General features: G+C 48.7%; 1 protein-coding gene across 1 annotated transcript in view; it reads right to left on the bottom strand.

Moving 5' to 3' along the window:
• Nucleotides 1-1,361: 1,361 nt before the first annotated feature.
• DCHS1 (dachsous cadherin-related 1) overlaps nucleotides 1,362-21,776 on the bottom strand; it is a 277,728-nt gene continuing 257,313 nt past the window's right edge. The window contains exons 17-20 of the mRNA XM_078658722.1: nucleotides 21,209-21,339; nucleotides 20,329-20,615; nucleotides 19,710-19,851; nucleotides 1,362-6,382 (exon numbers count right to left, since the gene is read on the bottom strand). Coding sequence (XP_078514848.1) covers nucleotides 3,771-6,382; nucleotides 19,710-19,851; nucleotides 20,329-20,615; nucleotides 21,209-21,339 — 3,172 coding nt within the window. The 3' untranslated portion in view covers nucleotides 1,362-3,770. The remainder of the gene's footprint in view (nucleotides 6,383-19,709; nucleotides 19,852-20,328; nucleotides 20,616-21,208; nucleotides 21,340-21,776) is intronic.

Below are 21,776 nucleotides of genomic sequence, written 5' to 3'. Positions count from 1 at the left end.
CACAGTCATGCAAGTGAGAACAGCCTTGGCTGAGGGTGCCATCGAGCATCCACACTTAGACACAGGAACAAGTAGGCAGGTTTAGGAGACGAGCAGCCTCTTCTGCCATTATACGTTATAAATCTATATAGAAAGAGGGAAGGGTTCCAGCCCCTCCATACATAAACTGTGGACACACAATGAGCTTAACACCATGAACGCCATGGACTTAGAGGTCATTTTAAGGGTGTGACAGATGAATTGCATTCTATCATCATCACTTCGCCAGCGTCTAAAGGTACTAGAGAGGCCAAAACATACATCGGTCTGCTGATATACATGGCACACTCCCCCACCTCGCCCAGGGATAAATTAACTGGCACATGAAAGCTTTGGGAAGAAGGTGCATCTGCAGACCCTTTTGGGAGTGAGCCTGGCTTCCTATTCATAGGTTCATGCTGGTTATCAAGAGGTTTACCACCACTGGGGCCAAACACCTGGTGAGGTGTACGTGGTGAGCATGGCTTCCCATCAGTAGCGTCTTGATGATCATCAAGAAGGTTCCCCTAGGAGAGACTGGAGCCAGACTTCGTACTGTGTAGATGGTGAGCTTGGCCTCCCATCAGTAGCGTCTTGATGATCATCAAGAGGCTTACCCTAGGAGAAAGTGGGGCCAGACTTCGTACGGTGTAGATAGTAAGCATGGCTTCCTATCTGTAGCTTCAAGCTGATCATCAGGCAGGTTGCCCTAGGAGAAAGTGGGGCCAGACTTCTCGTGGGGTGCAGGTGGTGAGCTTGGCCTCTCCTCAGTGGCGTCTTGATGATCATCAAGAGGCTTACCCTAGGAGAAAGTGGGGCCAGACTTCGTACGGTGTAGATGGTAAGCATGGCTTCCTATCTGTAGCTTCATGCTGATCATCAGGAAGGTTGCCCCAGGAGAAAGTGGGGCCAGACTTCTCGTGGGGTCCAGGTGGTGAGCTTGGCCTCCCATCAGTAGCGTCTTGATGATCATCAAGAGGCTTACCCTAGGACAAAGTGGGGCCAGACTTCGTACGGTGTAGATTGTAAACATGGCTTCCTATCTGTAGCTTCAAGCTGATCATCAGGAAGGTTGCCCCAGGAGAAAGTGGGGCCAGACTTCTTGTGGGGTCCAGGTGGTGAGCTTGGCCTCCCATCAGTAGCGTCTTGATGATCATCAAGAGGCTTACCCTAGGACAAAGTGGGGCCAGACTTCGTACGGTGTAGATTGTAAGCATGGCTTCCTATCTGTAGCTTCATGGTGGGAGAGGTGTGGCGCCGCGGCCAGGGCGACTGACGCTGGAATCTGGGGACCACGGTTCGATCCCCGGCTCCGGCGGCAGGTTAGCCCAGCACCATGTGACTCTGGGCAATAGCTTGCTTAATCTTCCCGACGGCCCCCAGCGCCTAGAGACCCTTACGGGTGATTGTGCGCTTTACAAATGTGGACTTTTACTATGCTGATCATCAGGAAGGTTGCCCTAGGAGAAAGTGGGGCCAGACTTCTCGTGGGGTGCAGGTGGTGAGCTTGGCCTCCCAATCAGTAGCGTCTTGATGATCATCAAGAGGCTTACCCTAGGAGAAAGTGGGGCCAGACTTCGTACGGTGTAGCTAGTAAGCATGGCTTCCTATCTGTAGCTTCATGCTGATCATCAGGAAGGTTGCCCTAGGAAAAAGTGGGGCCAGACTTCTCGTGGGGTGCAGGTGGTGAGCATGGCTTCCCATCTGTAGCTTCTAGCTGAGTTTCAGGCAGGTAAGCCCTAGAAGTTGGAGTCAAACTCCTCCGAGGGGGAAGGTGAGTTTAGCGCTAAAGTGCTGACCTACGTTCTTTGTAGGTTTGTTCTCCAACACTGAACATGAAACAGCCGCCCTCCCCACTCCTCCATCTCCCTTAGAAGAGCCCCATCTTCTACCTCTTTCCGTTGACTGTCTGAGGCATTCCCTGCTCACCACATCAGACGTTCTTTCATTAAAACAACAACAAACATTCAAAGAAACAAACGTCGTCAGCTACAACACGTCCGTAGAGACCCCGCTCATGCCTGGCTTTGATTCCAGTAAAACAATCACCCTCCTGCAGCATGAGAACGGAAAACACACAACAACTGGGCATAAATTAGGACAAACAAGAGAACAAAACGACCTCAAGTGTCTTTGAAAATGTCAATGCCAGCTCTGCTGACTGAGGTCTTTCTTTTTAGTTGGATCTGCAGGGTTCCTACGGCTTGTCTGAGAGTCTGTGTGATGCCTGAAGATATGTTGACATGGGTCCGAGGACAGATGTGAGCGGCAGCGTCCTACCCTCTGTTGCCCATCTGGCTGCGGTCAAGCGGCTGCCACTTGAGGAGTGTCCAGGAGAAGAGGGCGGAGCGCCTGCGTTCCCATCTCACTTTTCATGTAGTGGTTACATTTTCCTGAATAGCTACGTGGCACGACATATTCCATGGCCAGCTGTCCAAGACACTTACCACTTCGTCAAACCAATACTAACAGTAACACTGATTAGGCCAGGGTGGGCCAGAAAAACAACAGTTTGAGAGGTGACGACAAGATCCATGAAAACGGAAACATTGACTATTGTCCTTTGTTTGTCTTTGAGGTCCAAACTTTTGGGTCAACTCTGAATTGTTAAATAAAATTGTCTTCTTTAAGAGTCTCTCACTTGATGTCAACCTTTCAGCCTCAAGTTCCTTCAAGCAGTGAGGAGTGCTGAAAGTTGAAAACATGAGGCCTGCGGTTAAGAACAAATAGATGAATGTACACGTGGACATGCACACCCACAAACTGGCACAGATACGCAGCCTCCCCAAGGCATGCTTGGGCTTGGCATCCATTTTGGCTTATGCCAAAAAGCGAGGGAAGGATTGAGAATGTGAAGAAAGGAAAACATGAACATGTAGCTGCCGCGGCACAGTCACCATTTCAAGATGTCCGCCCTGAGCACAGATCATGGGTGCCGTCACCAGGCTCGATGCTGTACAAAGGTGGCAAAAATACTGAGGGAATGGGTGGACTGCCACCTTGTAGGTTCTTCTGTCAGCTGAGTTTGCTTAGGGTCTGGTCACTTCTCCCTCTGCCCAGGACGCACGTGCATCTCTTACTGACCACCACCAATATCCCCCCCGCCACTATAATACACCTACATCAGTGGTGGTAACCTACATGTTTAACCAATTGCCCAAGTTGCAGAAATAGTGAGTGAAAGAGGAGTGCAGAAAAATTTACACATTTCAACTTGCACAGGAGTTGTGAAAACATATGTGTCTATGTGCGAGGAATCGAGAACAGAGGGCGAATAAAGTTATACAATTATGTGCAACTAACAACAGTGCCACTCGTTCCTATTAGAATACCAAGGCACGTCAGAGGTAAGGTACCCATTTTAGCACCAGTCTGTCACGGTTGGTACTCCCCAAGCACTTTGTCCGGCCGAAAAGTGGTCAGTGAGTTATAGGGACGCACTATCATTGCGGGGCACTAGTGTATGCCTCAACCGAAGCCTCGCCCGTGATTGGCTGTCGGATGCCCCCGCTGCCACCACTTCCTTTGTCCCTTTCTTCATTAGAGTTAAGGCAGTACCATGAGACCTACACCAGAGGAATTTGGCTCTGATAGAGTGTGGGGGCCCACGAAGAGCCCAGAGGCACTCCGCTCCAACGTCGTCGTCTTCTCTGTCCTTCACACACACACAAACCCCCACGTACACGCTGGCATGGTTCTCTCTTGTACATTTTCATTTTAAATACTCTAGCCACCCTCTGCAGAGCCACAAGTTAAATCCGCAGTTCTGCCTCGTCTGCGTTGTCCAGGGAATGCCCAGTGCTGATTATGGAGGCCGAAGGCCCCTGAGAGACCCCAAATGGAGACACGACTGGGGATCGAGCAGCCAGAGGGGAGAGGGAAGGAGAGAAACTGGGGGACATGGCGGCTGATGAGAGAGATCCCTCATGGCTGATTGGAGAACGTCGCAAAGAAGACAGGTGGGGGAATGTCCTTCCAATGGCTGGCTTAGGTGGCACTGTCTTGGCACCTGGGTGGGCCACCGATGTGATCAACGGTGGCGGGTCGATTCTCGGTTTCGGTTCAGCTTTGGGCTTGGGTTGGAAAGGTCTCCTCATTGTCGTCTCATCCTTGAGCCGGGCGATCTCAGTAAAGACACTAGCCAAAGGCTGGAACTGAGGGCACCAGTTCAGCAAGTAATCCCAGTTGTAGCTGCCTCTAAGTTCTTCATCGCTGGCCACAATGGCAGTCAGAGAGCCGTCCACAGATGGCTTGCCATCTTCAGGGAACGCATAGTCTTTAGGATGTGATAAGTTCAGTCCACACCCCACCCCCACGAAACCTCCCCCATCATCCCGGTAAAGGTGAGGCTGGCCTTGTACCAGTAAGCCAGAACCCTTTTTGTTTTTAAACCATTGGCTTGTCTCCATGCCCGGGTCGCAGGAGATGTCGGACAACTGGTCTGCATCTTGTTGTATGCCTGAATCAGGCCCCCTGGCAGAGATGTGGTCTTGCATTGAGGAGGTGATGCTGGCAACACGTGGGTATTCATTTATCATTCGGATCTCGTCGTCTTCTGCTGCCTCTGCTGACCCACGGCCACTAGAATGGGAGGGGTCCAAGGATCCGCCCCTGGTGTATGTACCACCAACCCCACTCTGATCACTGGAGAACCCCGGCAGTGTTTGGTGATAAATACGATCACTGCTGGCAAGCGTGGAGTCTTCGCGCCCAATCTTCTGCATCGAGCTGCTTTGGATGTTGCTAAGTTGGGATTCGTTCTCTGGTTTCTTTCTTGATCTTCGTCGCGAGCGACACACCACTAAAGCAATCGCCACCACCGCAATTATGACGACTACTCCCAAGGAGGCTGCTACAGCAATCACCAGCACAAGGTTAAAATCAGGTGCCAGGCCGAAAGAGGTATTGGTGACATCGATAGTAACTTGAGCAGTGGCTACGCGTGAGGTGGGTAGAGGGCTGCGTGCATGGATATCCATAGTTATTTCCCTTGTCTCGCGCTTGGCCCGGCCGCTGCGGTGTCTTTGGCTGTCCATTTTGAGGTAGATATAGCCAGTGGTTTCATTTACTCCAAAATAGGGTGAAGGCTTTGCAAAGGAGTAGAGAATTACACCATCTGCTCCTTCATCTTCATCGGTGGCCATGACCCGGCCAATGATTTCATCTTTCTGTGCTCCTTCCGGCACATCGAAGTTGAAGGAAGGAGCAAAGAAAACTGGATCATATTCATCCTCTCCACTCACCAAAACCTGCACAGTGACAGAAGCAGAGAAGTTCCCAGCATCAACTGCTTTCACCATCATCTTAAAAACTTTGATCCTTTCGTAGTCAAAAGATAACTGGGAACGCAACTCCCCTGAGGTCTCGTTGACTGAAAAGAAGTTCTTTCCATCCCCGAATCCAAGTTCAGCCACCGGAATGTCGATCACAGTGTAGCGAATTTGCCCAAAAATGCCAGTGTCAAAGTCAATAGCATGGATCACAGTTACCACGGTGTTGGGGGGTTGGTTTTCCCTGATGCTGGTGGTTAGAATTTCCACTGGAAAATATGGCTTGTTGTCATTAATGTCCTTCACCTCTATGGTGACTGGCACCAAAGCAAAATTGCCTTGACTGCCTCGACTGTCAGATGCTTGGATGACAAGGACGTGGACAGCCTGGAGCTCTCGGTCGAGAGGTTGCACCAGCCGAATCGCTCCTGAACCCTCATTGATGTGGAACAGCTGGTTTTGGTCGCCAGAGCTGATCTTGTAGTGAATAAAATCATTAGGGCTGGAGTCAGAATCGTGAGCAGCTACCCGCAGGACCTCTGTGCTGACCGGGGCACTCTCGCTCACCTGGATGCTGTACTCTGCTCGGGGAAAGACTGGGGGATTATCATTTACATCCAGGATGGAGACCACAACTGGCACGATGGCACTCTTCTGCGGTATGCCGCGGTCGGAAGCAGCTACAGTGAGGTTATAGACCGGGATTGTTTCAAAGTCAAGCTTCTCCACTAAGATGAGAGCACCAATGGTCTGGAATCGACCATCGATGAAGCGCACGCTGCTCTCCAGTTGGAAGGCATTGCCAGTGTTCCCACTCACGATGGTGTAATCAAAGCCGGCATTCTCCCTGGACAGGTCGTCATCGGTGGCCTCAAGAGTCAGAACAGTGGTGCCGGGGTGCAGGTCCTCTGATATTGAAGCGTTGTAGCGGGCCTGGTGAAAGTAGGGGGTGTTGTCATTCACGTCCTGCACTTGGATCTGGATGGTGGAGAACGAGGACAGGATTGGGGAGCCATGATCCCGAGCCTCGATCAACACATCAAGAGTAGGCTTTCTGGAGTCAAATTCAACGCGCTGACTGGTAAAAAGAGTTCCTGAATGGGAAAAAGAAGAAAAAAAGTGTAAGAATCCAAATTCACTAATCCAAAGCAAGTATACTGTACAAGCAAACATCTAGACAACAGAGCAAAGAAAGATCATGTTTAATAAACATCCCCCACCAGGATTTAATGTCCAGCTTTGAGTCCAGGAAAAAACATTTACTGCATTACTTTCTGCCCTAAAGATACTCAGGATAGCCAGTAAACTGGTTCTATTTAAAGGAATCATACTTAAATCTAAACAGCTCATACATACCACAGGCAAACAGAAATATCATGAGAGTACCCATACTAAAAGCATATTCTACCAAATACAACTGTAAATACAATTAAACTAACCATATGGAAAATACCACCAACCTATACATTTCAAGAGCAATTAAACATACCACTAAGCAGAACCAGTCAAAGGATGGCAATGCTTACTGGTTTCAACTCACATCAAGAGGAAACATTTACACTATTCAATTCAAATCAAGAGTAAAATGTACCTACTACTAATCAACCCACACAAAAAACCAAGTTATTAAACATTAAATGACCCACACCCACATCAAACATGCACACCACAAGACAACTCAAGCCAAGAGCAAGCAGCCATATTACAAAAGAGATGGCAACAGAAGCAAACACAGCATCTACTTAACAGAACCCAATAATAGCAAACATGCACACCATCAAAGAGCTACTCACCACACCCCCTAGACTCACCTCACTCACCACCACCCCCCCTCTCAACTCGCTCTCCTCCCGTCCTGACGACGCTCCTAAGCTACGTCCCTCACACAGGACTGCGATCCATGCCCACAATCGCAACAACCGCACCCGCCGCTCTCACTGGACCGCGATCCCTGCCCACAATCGCAACAACCGCCCCTGTCGCACATGCAACCCTCTTTCGGATCTCGACACTCTCTCCCTCCTCCGCACCTACGACCCAGCTCCCCTAAACATCACAACCGCCTCGCACCGCCCCATTCCCACGATACACTCAAATCTCCGTAGACCCTCCACTCTAAACAACAGAATCTCCGTCCCGAATAACCTTAGAAGAGTCCCCCTCTCTCTAGTACCCTCTTCCTCCCCTGACACACCCCGTCTCAAATGCACTCTCCTAAACTGCAGATCGGCTTCTAGACACTCCTCCGCCATCGCTGATCTCATCCTAACACTGGACCTTGACCTAATCATCCTGACTGAAACCTGGCTAACCGGCTAACCGATTCTTCTACACCTATAATGGACATTCTGGTTCCCCCCAACTACCACATCATTAGGCTTGACAGGTCTGGCAAGATAGGTGGCGGAATCGCATGCATATACAGGAACAGCCTTTCTGTTCTGAAAGTCTCCGCGCCTTCCCTACCCTCTCCAACTTCCTACGAATACATCTGCCTCGATATCATCAGCGATGGCAAACCGATATGCGCTCTTCATGGCATTTACCACCCACCCAGAGACAACCTCATCTTCGCCCAACAAATCATGGACTTGATTTCAACCAACGCCGGACGACAGCTCACCCAAATATACCTTGGTGACTTCAACCTCCATTGGAATGATCTCAATGATGCGGTGGTAAATAGTCTTAAAAGCTTCCTCAGCGCCCTGGACCTCACACAATTATGCAACAGCCCGACCCACGAGAAAGGTTCTATCCTCGACCTTATCATTGCCAAAGAGGACGCTACTCAACTTGAGTCTATCCAACCCTGTGACTGGTCAGACCATCATATTGTCACATTCCACATCAATGAAAAAGTCAAACTCAACTCGGTTCAACCCTCCAGACCTAAAATCTGGAAAAGAGACCTGAAAAAACTCAACCCATTCTCCATACCTTCGAACAGCCGCGACCTCCTACTCCCGCCAACGGGCGCTACAGATGTCCAATCCCTGACTGACCACTATCTCAGCGCCATGACCTCAATAATTAATGATTCAGAAAAGGGGGTGGTGATGAACAGAGTGTCTGAATTAAGCAGACCACTCTTACCCAGTCCAAAGATCAGGGCTTGATCCATCACCGTTATTTATCTCACTGCCCCATCCCAGCTCAGAACCTGGCTATATGCAAATTAGTCTGTCCCTGGCCCAGTGCATCATGGGAACAGGGCAGACCAAACTACCAAGCCAATTCTTCACCAGAAAGGAGACAAGCTACCGGGGACCGGTTTCTGGCATTTCAGCCTCTTCGGCCCGGCTTGCTTGAATCCTGATGGAGCAGTGAGAAAGGGACTCATGTCTGAGTATACCCTGCCACACCTATAGTGGCCAAAAACGATTCAGAAAAGGGGGTGGTGATGAACAGAGTGTCTGAATTAAGCAGACCACTCTTACCCAGTCCAAAGATCAGGGCTTGATCCATCACCGTTATTTATCTCACTGCCCCATCCCAGCTCAGAACCTGGCTATATGCAAATTAGTCTGTCCCTGGCCCAGTGCATCATGGGAACAGGGCAGACCAAACTACCAAGCCAATTCTTCACCAGAAAGGAGACAAGCTACCGGGGACCGGTTTCTGGCATTTCAGCCTCTTCGGCCCGGCTTGCTTGAATCCTGATGGAGCAGTGAGAAAGGGACTCATGTCTGAGTATACCCTGCCACACCTATAGTGGCCAAAAACGATTCAGAAAAGGGGGTGGTGATGAACAGAGTGTCTGAATTAAGCAGACCACTCTTACCCAGTCCAAAGATCAGGGCTTGATCCATCACCGTTATTTATCTCACTGCCCCATCCCAGCTCAGAACCTGGCTATATGCAAATTAGTCTGTCCCTGGCCCAGTGCATCATGGGAACAGGGCAGACCAAACTACCAAGCCAATTCTTCACCAGAAAGGAGACAAGCTACCGGGGACCGGTTTCTGGCATTTCAGCCTCTTCGGCCCGGCTTGCTTGAATCCTGATGGAGCAGTGAGAAAGGGACTCATGTCTGAGTATACCCTGCCACATCTATAGTGGCCAAAAACGATTCAGAAAAGGGGGTGGTGCAATGAGCTAAAAAATGGTGTTGGATCTAGCCCTGATCCCTTGACTGGGTGAGAGTACTCTGCTTAATTCAGAGACTCTGTCCATCACCACCCCTTGTTGTACATAATTTTGTCCACCCTAAGCGTGGAAGGGTATACTCAGATGTGAGTCCCTTGCTCATTGCACCATCAGGATTCAAGCAAGCCGGGCCGAAGACGCCTGAAATGGCAGAAACCGGTCCCCAGAAGCTTGTTTCCTTCCCAGTGTAAGAATTGGCTTTTGTAGTCTGGTCTGCCCTGTTCCCATGATGCACTGGGCCAGGGACAGACTAGTTTGCATACAGCCAGGTTCTGAAACTGGGATGGTGCAATGAGCTAAAAAACGGTGTTGGATCTAGCCCTGATCCCTTGACTGGGTGAGAGTACTCTGCTTAATTCAGAGACTCTGTCCATCACCACCCCTTGTTGTACATAATTTTGTCCACCCTAAGCGTGGAAGGGTATACTCAGATGTGAGTCCCTTGCTCATTGCACCATCAGGATTCAAGCAAGCCGGGCCGAAGACGCCTGAAATGGCAGAAACCGGTCCCCGGAAGCTTGTTTCCTTCCCAGTGTAAGAATTGGCTTTTGTAGTCTGGTCTGCCCTGTTCCCATGATGCACTGGGCCAGGGACAGACTAGTTTGCATACAGCCAGGTTCTGAAACTGGGATGGTGCAATGAGCTAAAAAACGGTGTTGGATCTAGTCCTGATCCCTTGACTGGGTGAGAGTACTCTGCTTAATTCAGAGACTCTGTCCATCACCACCCCTTGTTGTACATAATTTTGTCCACCCTAAGCGTGGAAGGGTATACTCAGATGTGAGTCCCTTGCTCATTGCACCATCAGGATTCAAGCAAGCCGGGCTGAAGACGCCTGAAATGGCAGAAACCGGTCCCCGGAAGCTTGTTTCCTTCCCAGTGTAAGAATTGGCTTTTGTAGTCTGGTCTGCCCTGTTCCCATGATGCACTGGGCCAGGGACAGACTAGTTTGCATACAGCCAGGTTCTGAAACTGGGATGGTGCAATGAGCTAAAAAACGGTGTTGGATCTAGCCCTGATCCCTTGACTGGGTGAGAGTACTCTGCTTAATTCAGAGACTCTGTCCATCACCACCCCTTGTTGTACATAATTTGGTCCACCCTAAGCGTGGAAGGGTATACTCAGATGTGAGTCCCTTGCTCATTGCACCATCAGGATTCAAGCAAGCCGGGCCGAAGACGCCTGAAATGGCAGAAACCGGTCCCCGGAAGCTTGTTTCCTTCCCAGTGTAAGAATTGGCTTTTGTAGTCTGGTCTGCCCTGTTCCCATGATGCACTGGGCCAGGGACAGACTAGTTTGCATACAGCCAGGTTCTGAAACTGGGATGGTGCAATGAGCTTAAAAACGGTGTTGGATCTAGCCCTGATCCCTTGACTGGGTGAGAGTACTCTGCTTAATTCAGAGACTCTGTCCATCGTCACCCCTTGTTGTACATAATTTTGTCCACCCTAAGCGTGGAAGGGTATACTCAGATGTGAGTCCCTTGCTCATTGCACCATCAGGATTCAAGCAAGCCTGGCAGAAACCGGTCCCCGGAAGCTTGTTTCCTTCCCAGTGTAAGAATTGGCTTTTGTAGTCTGGTCTGCCCTGTTCCCATGATGCACTGGGCCAGGGACAGACTAGTTTGCATACAGCCAGGTTCTGAAACTGGGATGGTGCAATGAGCTAAAAAACGGTGTTGGATCTAGCCCTGATCCCTTGACTGGGTGAGAGTACTCTGCTTAATTCAGAGACTCTGTCCATCACCACCCCTTGTTGTACATAATTTTGTCCACCCTAAGCGTGGAAGGGTATACTCAGATGTGAGTCCCTTGCTCATTGCACCATCAGGATTCAAGCAAGCCGGGCCGAAGACGCCTGAAATGGCAGAAACCGGTCCCCGGAAGCTTGTTTCCTTCCCAGTGTAAGAATTGGCTTTTGTAGTCTGGTCTGCCCTGTTCCCATGATGCACTGGGCCAGGGACAGACTAGTTTGCATACAGCCAGGTTCTGAAACTGGGATGGTGCAATGAGCTAAAAAACGGTGTTGGATCTAGCCCTGATCCCTTGACTGGGTGAGAGTACTCTGCTTAATTCAGAGACTCTGTCCATCACCACCCCTTGTTGTACATAATTTTGTCCACCCTAAGCGTGGAAGGGTATACTCAGATGTGAGTCCCTTGCTCATTGCACCATCAGGATTCAAGCAAGCCGGGCCGAAGACGCCTGAAATGGCAGAAACCGGTCCCCGGAAGCTTGTTTCCTTCCCAGTGTAAGAATTGGCTTTTGTAGTCTGGTCTGCCCTGTTCCCATGATGCACTGGGCCAGGGACAGACTAGTTTGCATACAGCCAGGTTCTGAAACTGGGATGGTGCAATGAGCTAAAAAACGGTGTTGGATCTAGTCCTGATCCCTTGACTGGGTGAGAGTACTCTGCTTAATTCAGAGACTCTGTCCATCACCACCCCTTGTTGTACATAATTTTGTCCACCCTAAGCGTGGAAGGGTATACTCAGATGTGAGTCCCTTGCTCATTGCACCATCAGGATTCAAGCAAGCCGGGCCGAAGACGCCTGAAATGGCAGAAACCGGTCCCCGGAAGCTTGTTTCCTTCCCAGTGTAAGAATTGGCTTTTGTAGTCTGGTCTGCCCTGTTCCCATGATGCACTGGGCCAGGGACAGACTAGTTTGCATACAGCCAGGTTCTGAAACTGGGATGGTGCAATGAGCTTAAAAACGGTGTTGGATCTAGCCCTGATCCCTTGACTGGGTGAGAGTACTCTGCTTAATTCAGAGACTCTGTCCATCATCACCCCTTGTTGTACATAATTTTGTCCACCCTAAGCGTGGAAGGGTATACTCAGATGTGAGTCCCTTGCTCATTGCACCATCAGGATTCAAGCAAGCCTGGCGGAAACCGGTCCCCGGAAGCTTGTTTCCTTCCCAGTGTAAGAATTGGCTTTTGTAGTCTGGTCTGCCCTGTTCCCATGATGCACTGGGCCAGGGACAGACTAGTTTGCATACAGCCAGGTTCTGAAACTGGGATGGTGCAATGAGCTAAAAAACGGTGTTGGATCTAGCCCTGATCCCTTGACTGGGTGAGAGTACTCTGCTTAATTCAGAGACTCTGTCCATCACCACCCCTTGTTGTACATAATTTTGTCCACCCTAAGCGTGGAAGGGTATACTCAGATGTGAGTCCCTTGCTCATTGCACCATCAGAATTCAAGCATGCCGGGCCGAAGACGCCTGAAATGGCAGAAACCGGTCCCCGGAAGCTTGTTTCCTTCCCAGTGTAAGAATTGGCTTTTGTAGTCTGGTCTGCCCTGTTCCCATGATGCACTGGGCCAGGGACAGACTAGTTTGCATACAGCCAGGTTCTGAAACTGGGATGGTGCAATGAGCTAAAAAACGGTGTTGGATCTAGCCCTGATCCCTTGACTGGGTGAGAGTACTCTGCTTAATTCAGAGACTCTGTCCATCACCACCCCTTGTTGTACATAATTTTGTCCACCCTAAGCGTGGAAGGGTATACTCAGATGTGAGTCCCTTGCTCATTGCACCATCAGGATTCAAGCAAGCCGGGCCGAAGACGCCTGAAATGGCAGAAACCGGTCCCCGGAAGCTTGTTTCCTTCCCAGTGTAAGAATTGGCTTTTGTAGTCTGGTCTGCCCTGTTCCCATGATGCACTGGGCCAGGGACAGACTAGTTTGCATACAGCCAGGTTCTGAAACTGGGATGGTGCAATGAGCTAAAAAACGGTGTTGGATCTAGCCCTGATCCCTTGACTGGGTGAGAGTACTCTGCTTAATTCACTTAATTCAGAGACTCTGTCCATCACCACCCCTTGTTGTACATAATTTTGTCCACCCTAAGCGTGGAAGGGTATACTCAGATGTGAGTCCCTTGCTCATTGCACCATCAGGATTCAAGCAAGCCAGGCCGAAGACGCCTGAAATGGCAGAAACCGGTCCCCGGAAGCTTGTTTCCTTCCCAGTGTAAGAATTGGCTTTTGTAGTCTGGTCTGCCCTGTTCCCATGATGCACTGGGCCAGGGACAGACTAGTTTGCATACAGCCAGGTTCTGAAACTGGGATGGTGCAATGAGCTAAAAAACGGTGTTGGATCTAGCCCTGATCCCTTGACTGGGTGAGAGTACTCTGCTTAATTCAGAGACTCTGTCCATCACCACCCCTTGTTGTACATAATTTTGTCCACCCTAAGCGTGGAAGGGTATACTCAGATGTGAGTCCCTTGCTCATTGCACCATCAGGATTCAAGCAAGCCGGGCCGAAGACGCCTGAAATGGCAGAAACCGGTCCCCGGAAGCTTGTTTCCTTCCCAGTGTAAGAATTGGCTTTTGTAGTCTGGTCTGCCCTGTTCCCATGATGCACTGGGCCAGGGACAGACTAGTTTGCATACAGCCAGGTTCTGAAACTGGGATGGTACAATGAGCTAAAAAACGGTGTTGGATCTAGCCCTGATCCCTTGACTGGGTGAGAGTACTCTGCTTAATTCAGAGACTCTGTCCATCACCACCCCTTGTTGTATATAATTTTGTCCACCCTAAGCGTGGAAGGGTACACTCAGATGTGAGTCCCTTGCTCATTGCACCATCAGGATTCAAGCAAGCCGGGCCGAAGACGCCTGAAATGGCAGAAACTGGTCCACGGAAGCTTGTTTCCTTCCCAGTGTAAGAATTGGCTTTTGTAGTCTGGTCTGCCCTGTTCCCATGATGCACTGGGCCAGGGACAGACTAGTTTGCATACAGCCAGGTTCTGAAACTGGGATGGTGCAATGAGCTAAAAAACGGTGTTGGATCTAGCCCTGATCCCTTGACTGGGTGAGAGTACTCTGCTTAATTCAGAGACTCTGTCCATCACCACCCCTTGTTGTACATAATTTTGTCCACCCTAAGCGTGGAAGGGTATACTCAGATGTGAGTCCCTTGCTCATTGCACCATCAGGATTCAAGCAAGCCGGGCCGAAGACGCCTGAAATGGCAGAAACCGGTCCCCGGAAGCTTGTTTCCTTCCCAGTGTAAGAATTGGCTTTTGTAGTCTGGTCTGTCCTGTTCCCATGATGCACTGGGCCAGGGACAGACTAGTTTGCATACAGCCAGGTTCTGAAACTGGGATGGTGCAATGAGCTAAAAAACGGTGTTGGATCTAGCCCTGATCCCTTGACTGGGTGAGAGTACTCTGCTTAATTCAGAGACTCTGTCCATCACCACCCCTTGTTGTACATAATTTTGTCCACCCTAAGCGTGGAAGGGTATACTCAGATGTGAGTCCCTTGCTCATTGCACCATCAGGATTCAAGCAAGCCGGGCCGAAGACGCCTGAAATGGCAGAAACCGGTCCCCGGAAGCTTGTTTCCTTCCCAGTGTAAGAATTGGCTTTTGTAGTCTGGTCTGCCCTGTTCCCATGATGCACTGGGCCAGGGACAGACTAGTTTGCATACAGCCAGGTTCTGAAACTGTGATGGTGCAATGAGCTAAAAAACGGTGTTGGATCTAGCCCTGATCCCTTGACTGGGTGAGAGTACTCTGCTTAATTCAGAGACTCTGTCCATCACCACCCCTTGTTGTACATAATTTTGTCCACCCTAAGCGTGGAAGGGTATACTCAGATGTGAGTCCCTTGCTCATTGCACCATCAGGATTCAAGCAAGCCGGCCGAAGACGCCTGAAATGGCCGAAACCGGTCCCCGGAAGCTTGTTTCCTTCCCAGTGTAAGAATTGGCTTTTGTAGTCTGGTCTGCCCTGTTCCCATGATGCACTGGGCCAGGGACAGACTAGTTTGCATACAGCCAGGTTCTGAAACTGGGATGGTGCAATGAGCTAAAAAACGGTGTTGGATCTAGCCCTGATCCCTTGACTGGATGAGAGTACTCTGCTTAATTCAGAGACTCTGTCCATCACCACCCCTTGTTGTACATAATTTTGTCCACCCTAAGCGTGGAAGGGTATACTCAGATGTGAGTCCCTTGCTCATTGCACCATCAGGATTCAAGCAAGCCGGGCCGAAGACGCCTGAAATGGCAGAAACCGGTCCCCGGAAGCTTGTTTCCTTCCCAGTGTAAGAATTGGCTTTTGTAGTCTGGTCTGCCCTGTTCCCATGATGCACTGGGCCAGGGACAGACTAGTTTGCATACAGCCAGGTTCTGAAACTGGGATGGTGCAATGAGCTAAAAAACGGTGTTGGATCTAGCCCTGATCCCTTGACTGGGTGAGAGTACTCTGCTTAATTTAGAGACTCTGTCCATCACCACCCCTTGTTGTATCAATAATTAATGCGGCTGCTCCCATGCAGCTAAAAAAAGTCTCCGCTAAAATCTCCAATCCATGGTACGACGGGAGTCTCAATGAAAATAGACGAGCCATGCGAATGGCAGAGCGCACCTGGAGGGCAGCTCCCTCTGCACTGCACCTGAAAACCCGGAAGAAAAAGAGAAACGCCTACTTCAGGAAAATAAAGCGCTCAAAAGCAAACTTCTTCAGCCTCCAGCTCGACCAAGCAAAAAACCGCCCAAGAAAACTGTTTGAGTTAATCAGAACACAAGCCAAGGAACAACCCCAACCTCTCAGTACCTTGCACGAAGCACCCTCCTGTGAAGACTTCGCCGCTTTCTTTACCCAAAAAACTGACAACATAAAGAATGATCTCCGCACTGACGCAAGACTCCACACCACACTCAACTACATAACACCCACCGAACCTAAAAACAATGCAACATGGTCAACCTTTGAAACCTACTCCGAAGAAGAAATAGGCAAACTGCTCAGCACCTTGAAACCTTCTAATCACCTCACGGATCCCCTCCCTGCTAACGCTGTCAAAGATTTCACCCCACTGCTCCTTCCACTCTGGACTAAAATTATCAACAGCTCGCTCCAAGAAGGAACCATCCCCGACTCCCTCAAAGTTGGACAAGTCACACCCTTGCTAAAGAAACCTACTGCCGACCCATCCGACCTAAACAACTACCGTCCCATTACCAATATTCCCACTCTCGCCAAATTATTGGAAAAATGCGCACAACTACAACTGACTAAACATATTGATATGTTTGCTCTCCTCAACCCACATCAATCAGGCTTCCGAGCAGGACACAGCACTGAAACTGCAATGATTCACATAATTGACGACGCCCTTCAAATCCTAGATCAAGGTGATACCTGCCTCCTCATCCTTCTTGATCTCTCCTCAGCATTCGACACTGTTAAACATGAGAAGTTACTCGATCTTTTGAACACAAGAATGGGTCTTTCTGGGACTGTTCTCAAGTGGTTAACCTCCTTTCTCCACAACAGGTCGCAGAAATTCAAGAGTAACAACCTGATGTCCTCTCCAATACCTGTTTCGTTAGGCGTCCCCCAAGGATCCTCCCTATCACCAACTTTGTTCCACCTAGTTATGGAACCTCTCACCACCTTGCTACAAGCATCCAATGTACTTTTTCACATGTACGCAGATGACACCCAACTATATCTCAAATTACAATCCCCTAATGACATCTTACTCCTGAACTCAACGATCAGAAGCACCCAATCCTGGCTTGCTGATAATCATCTCAAACTCAATGCTCTGAAAACAGAATTCCTGCTGATCTCACCTCCCGCGAAGATCTCTATCACTCAAACCTGGCTTAAACAGTTAACTGCACTCAATGTCCAACCCACCATAGTGGATTCAGCGAAATCCCTAGGCATAACTCTCGACTCCAATCTCAACATGCAGCATCATATCAGCAAAGCTACTAAGGGAGCGAACTTCCAAATCAATACCCTGAGGAAACTTAAACCCTTCCTACCAGCCAAAGATTTCCAAACTGCAGTATAAGCACTAGTAATCCCGCGAATTGAATACGGCAGCACCGCCTTCTGCGGTCTCCCGTTAACCACTACTGCACCCCTAAGAACCTCTCTAAACGCTGCAGCGAGACTCATCACTGGATCAAAAAACACTCGCATATCTCCCCTGCATTGAAATCACTGGACTGGCTGCCTTTTGAAGCCAGAATACATTTGAAAATCGCCTGCATGACACACAAGGCTCTACACCTGAGCTCTCCCGGATACCTCACTCAAAAGCTGTCAATCTCTGGCGGCTCTAGAAACACTAGAGGAACAAACAATCTTCTGCTAAAACCTCGAAGATTCCGGAAGGAAAAAACGTATAAACGCTCTTTCTCAGGAATGGCACCCAGGATCTGGAACTCACTCCCTCCTGAAACCAGGCTCATCTCCTCCACTACACTTTTAAAGAAAGAAGTAAAAGCTATTTTTATGGCCAAATACACTTGACCTATTAGCATGGAATTGGAAAGACTCTACACCGATCTGTATTATTCTGTTCGAACTCTATGTCTATGTATTTCACATGTATTATTGACGCTACTGACTATCTATGCACACATTTAACTGTAATATTTATATTATTGATGCGATGTACTACTTTGCTCCCTCACGTACCTACCCTTCCCACTTATTATGTTTAATTTCACTCTCTTGTTGGTATTACCGGCTTTGTAAAGCGCTCTGATATCTGCAAAGATCTTGTTCGCGCTATATAAAACTTTCAAAATAAATAAATAAAATACATAATGCTGAACAATGTTCAAGCAAAACATGAAAAATGGAATATCTGACACTAAGAAGCAAACTTGCCAATCTCAAAGCAACCATGTGTAAGAGCAGAAATGCTTACCATGAAGCTACTGTACCAGGGGCAAAAACACCAACCCATACAAAATGTGCCAAAACTCAACATGCAAACAGGCTGAAAGCAAACAGACCTGCTATAAGATCCCAAAATTAGAGAACATGTGCCATCGCTAAATGGTCTGTAAGAGGAACTGACAACACCTATTGCTAAACCACTCATCCAAAAAGCAAACATGCTACCAACTAAACGCCGATCTCAAGAACAAACTTGTGTGCACTAGAACCACCCTCGCCAACAGCAAAGACAAAGGATGCAAAAGGAGAAGTCACCAGTGGAGCAGTATGCCCTTGCCAAGGGCTAGCCAACTGTCCCAAAGCCATGAGACTGGCACTTCTGAGTGGAGGCAGTGCGGGTGAACCACCCTGCTCTATTGATCTTAAAAAGGGATGGCTCTGTGACACTGAACAGGTGAGGGTTAATAAGATGGGTTTTCTGGAAGAGTATGACTGCTTGCAGACAAGTTTTGTTATATACAAAAAAGCCACCTGAATGATTTTGGTAAAATTTGTTCTAATCTATGACATTATGTAACGTATTCATGTTATATCAACCTGTTTCTAAACATACACAAAAATGTGATGGGATATCCTCTTATTCCACAAGCTGTCATGATTCACCGTAGGATTCCCAACGCTCTTCAAAAACCTGGTTTGCTGAAGAGCGGGCCTACACCCTGAATTCAGGGAGACACTTGTTACTAAATATGGATCCGTGAGAGATATATTGTTAAAAATCAATGTGGTATCCAGTCTGACTTTTATACTATATGGAAACCACTTGGTATTAAAAACTAAATGTGGGGAATAGAGGAACTAGTAACACAGGCCCACTAAACCGTCAACATGTTTCAGCCTAGAGGCTCAACAGAGTCCATGGCATTCGTCAGGATGATCATCAGATCCTCTGGTACCACATACAATGTACATTCAATTGTCAGCGATCTACCCCTGTCGCCACCGTATGTTCCTATGTCCCTGAAAGACACTAGTAACAAATGTGTGTTACCAGCAGAAATTTAGGCTGATACTTCAGGACCAGGCATCATTCAAGTTACATGTAGGCATCAATTGCACTCTGTGTGGGTGTGACGCTGAACTCGTGAATCACACACCAAGTTTTTTGTGACTTGACGCTTGCACACAATAACACTGATAAGCTACTGTTACCAAGAATGCAGACTCTGGAACAAAGTCAGAGAACAGAAGGTCAGAGCTGCATTAAAAATGGCCGCTACAACATGGAGGTGCACATACCATCAGCTTTAACAGAATATCCCTTGATTTATTAACTACACTTTTCAAGCTACAAAGAAACTAAGTACTACTTCTCCCAGGTTCTGTCCAGTAAAACTGGGTCTGTTTTTTAAGTTTGCCCAGGAAAACGCTGTCTCTTTTTTGTGATTTGTTTTTGACTTGTTAACTACATTCTCATTTTAATCACCTGATGTAGCTATCTTCTTCTGCATCTTAGTAGAGTAACTGGCACTGTTAGCCCTGCCTCATCTGGCACTCTGCGGAGAAACCCTACTAAGGTTATCCTAAAGTTGGCAGTATACACAGAGCCATACCGTTGTTGGAGTCTATGTAGAAGGCGTCCATGGCTGTGGAGGCGAGGTGATATGTGACCCTTCCGTTCTCGCCGGAGTCCCTGTCGGTGGCGGTGACGGTGAGGACCGGAGTGCCTGGGGCAGTGTGCTCCAGAAGAGTGACCTGAAAAACAAAAGGTGATCTCCAGTGAGCAAGGACTTTGCAGGGTTTCATCATAGAAGAGTCCATTCCATGTACAAGCCTGGATAATTAGGAGTGCAAAATACAGTTTCTCTGGGTATCCAAGACTGTGTAGCTTAAAGAACAGACCCTTCCCCCCATCCAGAACCAGATGAATTAAAGAGGCCATCTTCTGGCTGCACACCACACGCCCACAAGTAAAGGTGCCTGTGAGTCTCAGCCAAGGTTGATAGGAGGCCTCTGGTATTCTGAATACCATCCAGCACACCGACCACGCTGGCATTGAGTAGTAGGCACAGGACCCCAAAAACAGCTTATAGGCTAAATAGGTGCATTTACTCTACGTCTACGAGGGCCTCACGTATAGCAGCCAGGAGCAGGACCACTCATCTGCTAGCAGAGTAAGAAAATGGCCGCTATAGAAATACCATACATCCATACACCCCCCCTAGGGCCTACCTGGTAGAGCTCCTGTGTAAACTCTGGTGGGTTGTCGTTCACGTCTTCCACGATGATGGTCAGGTTGGCCTCGGTCTCGTGCCGGGAATCCGAGGAGCGGATGGTGAGGGTGTACCAGCTCCTGTCCTCATAGTCCAGGGGTTCCATCAACGTTATGTGTCCCCCATAGCGCAGGATGCTGAATGTGCCTGCGGGAGCTCCGTTCAGGAGCAGCGTATAGGAAAGGGCGGGACCAGAGTCAACATCGTTTCCTGTCACCTGGGTGATCTCCGTGCCAATCGTTATGTCTGGAACAGAGGACACAAAGTTACCAGAATTACTGTGCTTAATGTTCAGGACTTCTATGTCAGGCTAAAACACACAATACTTGGACAGCATCAAACAGACACCACCCAGTGCTAAAGTATCCTGCACTGTTCATGAATGGGCGAGTCCGTAAAAGAGGGTAAAAACTCTCCTACGTAATGTGAGCATTGATAAACTGTATGGGACCAAAGATTAAGGTTTACTGTCCAGTATCCAGTATTCACCATAACACAAAATGAAACAATTGGCATGTCACTGACTGCGCCAGATCGAGTGTGTATTTTTCTGTGTCAACGGGAAGGGCCATTGGGCTTTGTGATCTGTAGCTGGAATGAAAGCATGAACCTGAGAGATATGTGTGATTTTAATGCTCTCTGAACATGTACCAAACCTCAGCATGCAGCTTGGGTATTCCAACCAGCTCCCAGTGGCATGGATTTTGACAGTTCTTACAACTCTTCTCTCCTAGACTCACAGAGTGCACCTCCTCCCATCATCTTCCATTCCCCTCTCCCATTTGTATTACTAAGATACTGTGAACCACACCCAGGCTACCAAGGTGCCCTGAACTCACTTTCTCGCACTTGCAGCTGTAAGGGCAGAGGGATGGTGGGACTGTTGTCGTTTAGGTCCATCACCACCACTGTCAGCGTGGCAGAGCCTATGAGCGGAGGGTTGCCTCGGTCCATCGCAGTCACCACGAGCCTGGCAGAAACAAACACAGGAGAATACATATTTGGAAATATCAGTAGCCACAGTTGTGTGGGACCAACCCAAAAACCACAGGAACATAAATTTCTTAGAAGCAACTAAAGTACAGTAGCAAACAGATTCTCCAGCCACTCTTTTTAAGTACATTTTATGTCCCACTCTTGGAGATAGGGGCATCTTAAAACATGAATAGTCCAAATGCCTCTGAGACCATTTAAAGCACATCAGTGATGTAAGCTTGCACTTCTTATACTCAAAGCAAGACTGTAGCTAAACAATAAACATTATAGCCACACCATATTCTCATCCCATGGAGTTATAAAGAGAGTGAATCAGCACAGTGATATCCCAGCCCGTACCCTTCCCATTAAGGGCCGGTTGCATACAGCAGAGCCAACAGTCAAACAGGTTGGTGGCGCACACAGCCGGCC

The sequence above is a fragment of the Lissotriton helveticus genome, chromosome 8, assembly GCF_964261635.1.
Source record: "Lissotriton helveticus chromosome 8, aLisHel1.1, whole genome shotgun sequence".
NCBI classification, from domain to species: Eukaryota; Metazoa; Chordata; class Amphibia; order Caudata; family Salamandridae; genus Lissotriton; species Lissotriton helveticus.
Note: the sequence above shows the minus strand (reverse complement) of the source record. Positions and strands in the feature narration are given on the sequence as shown.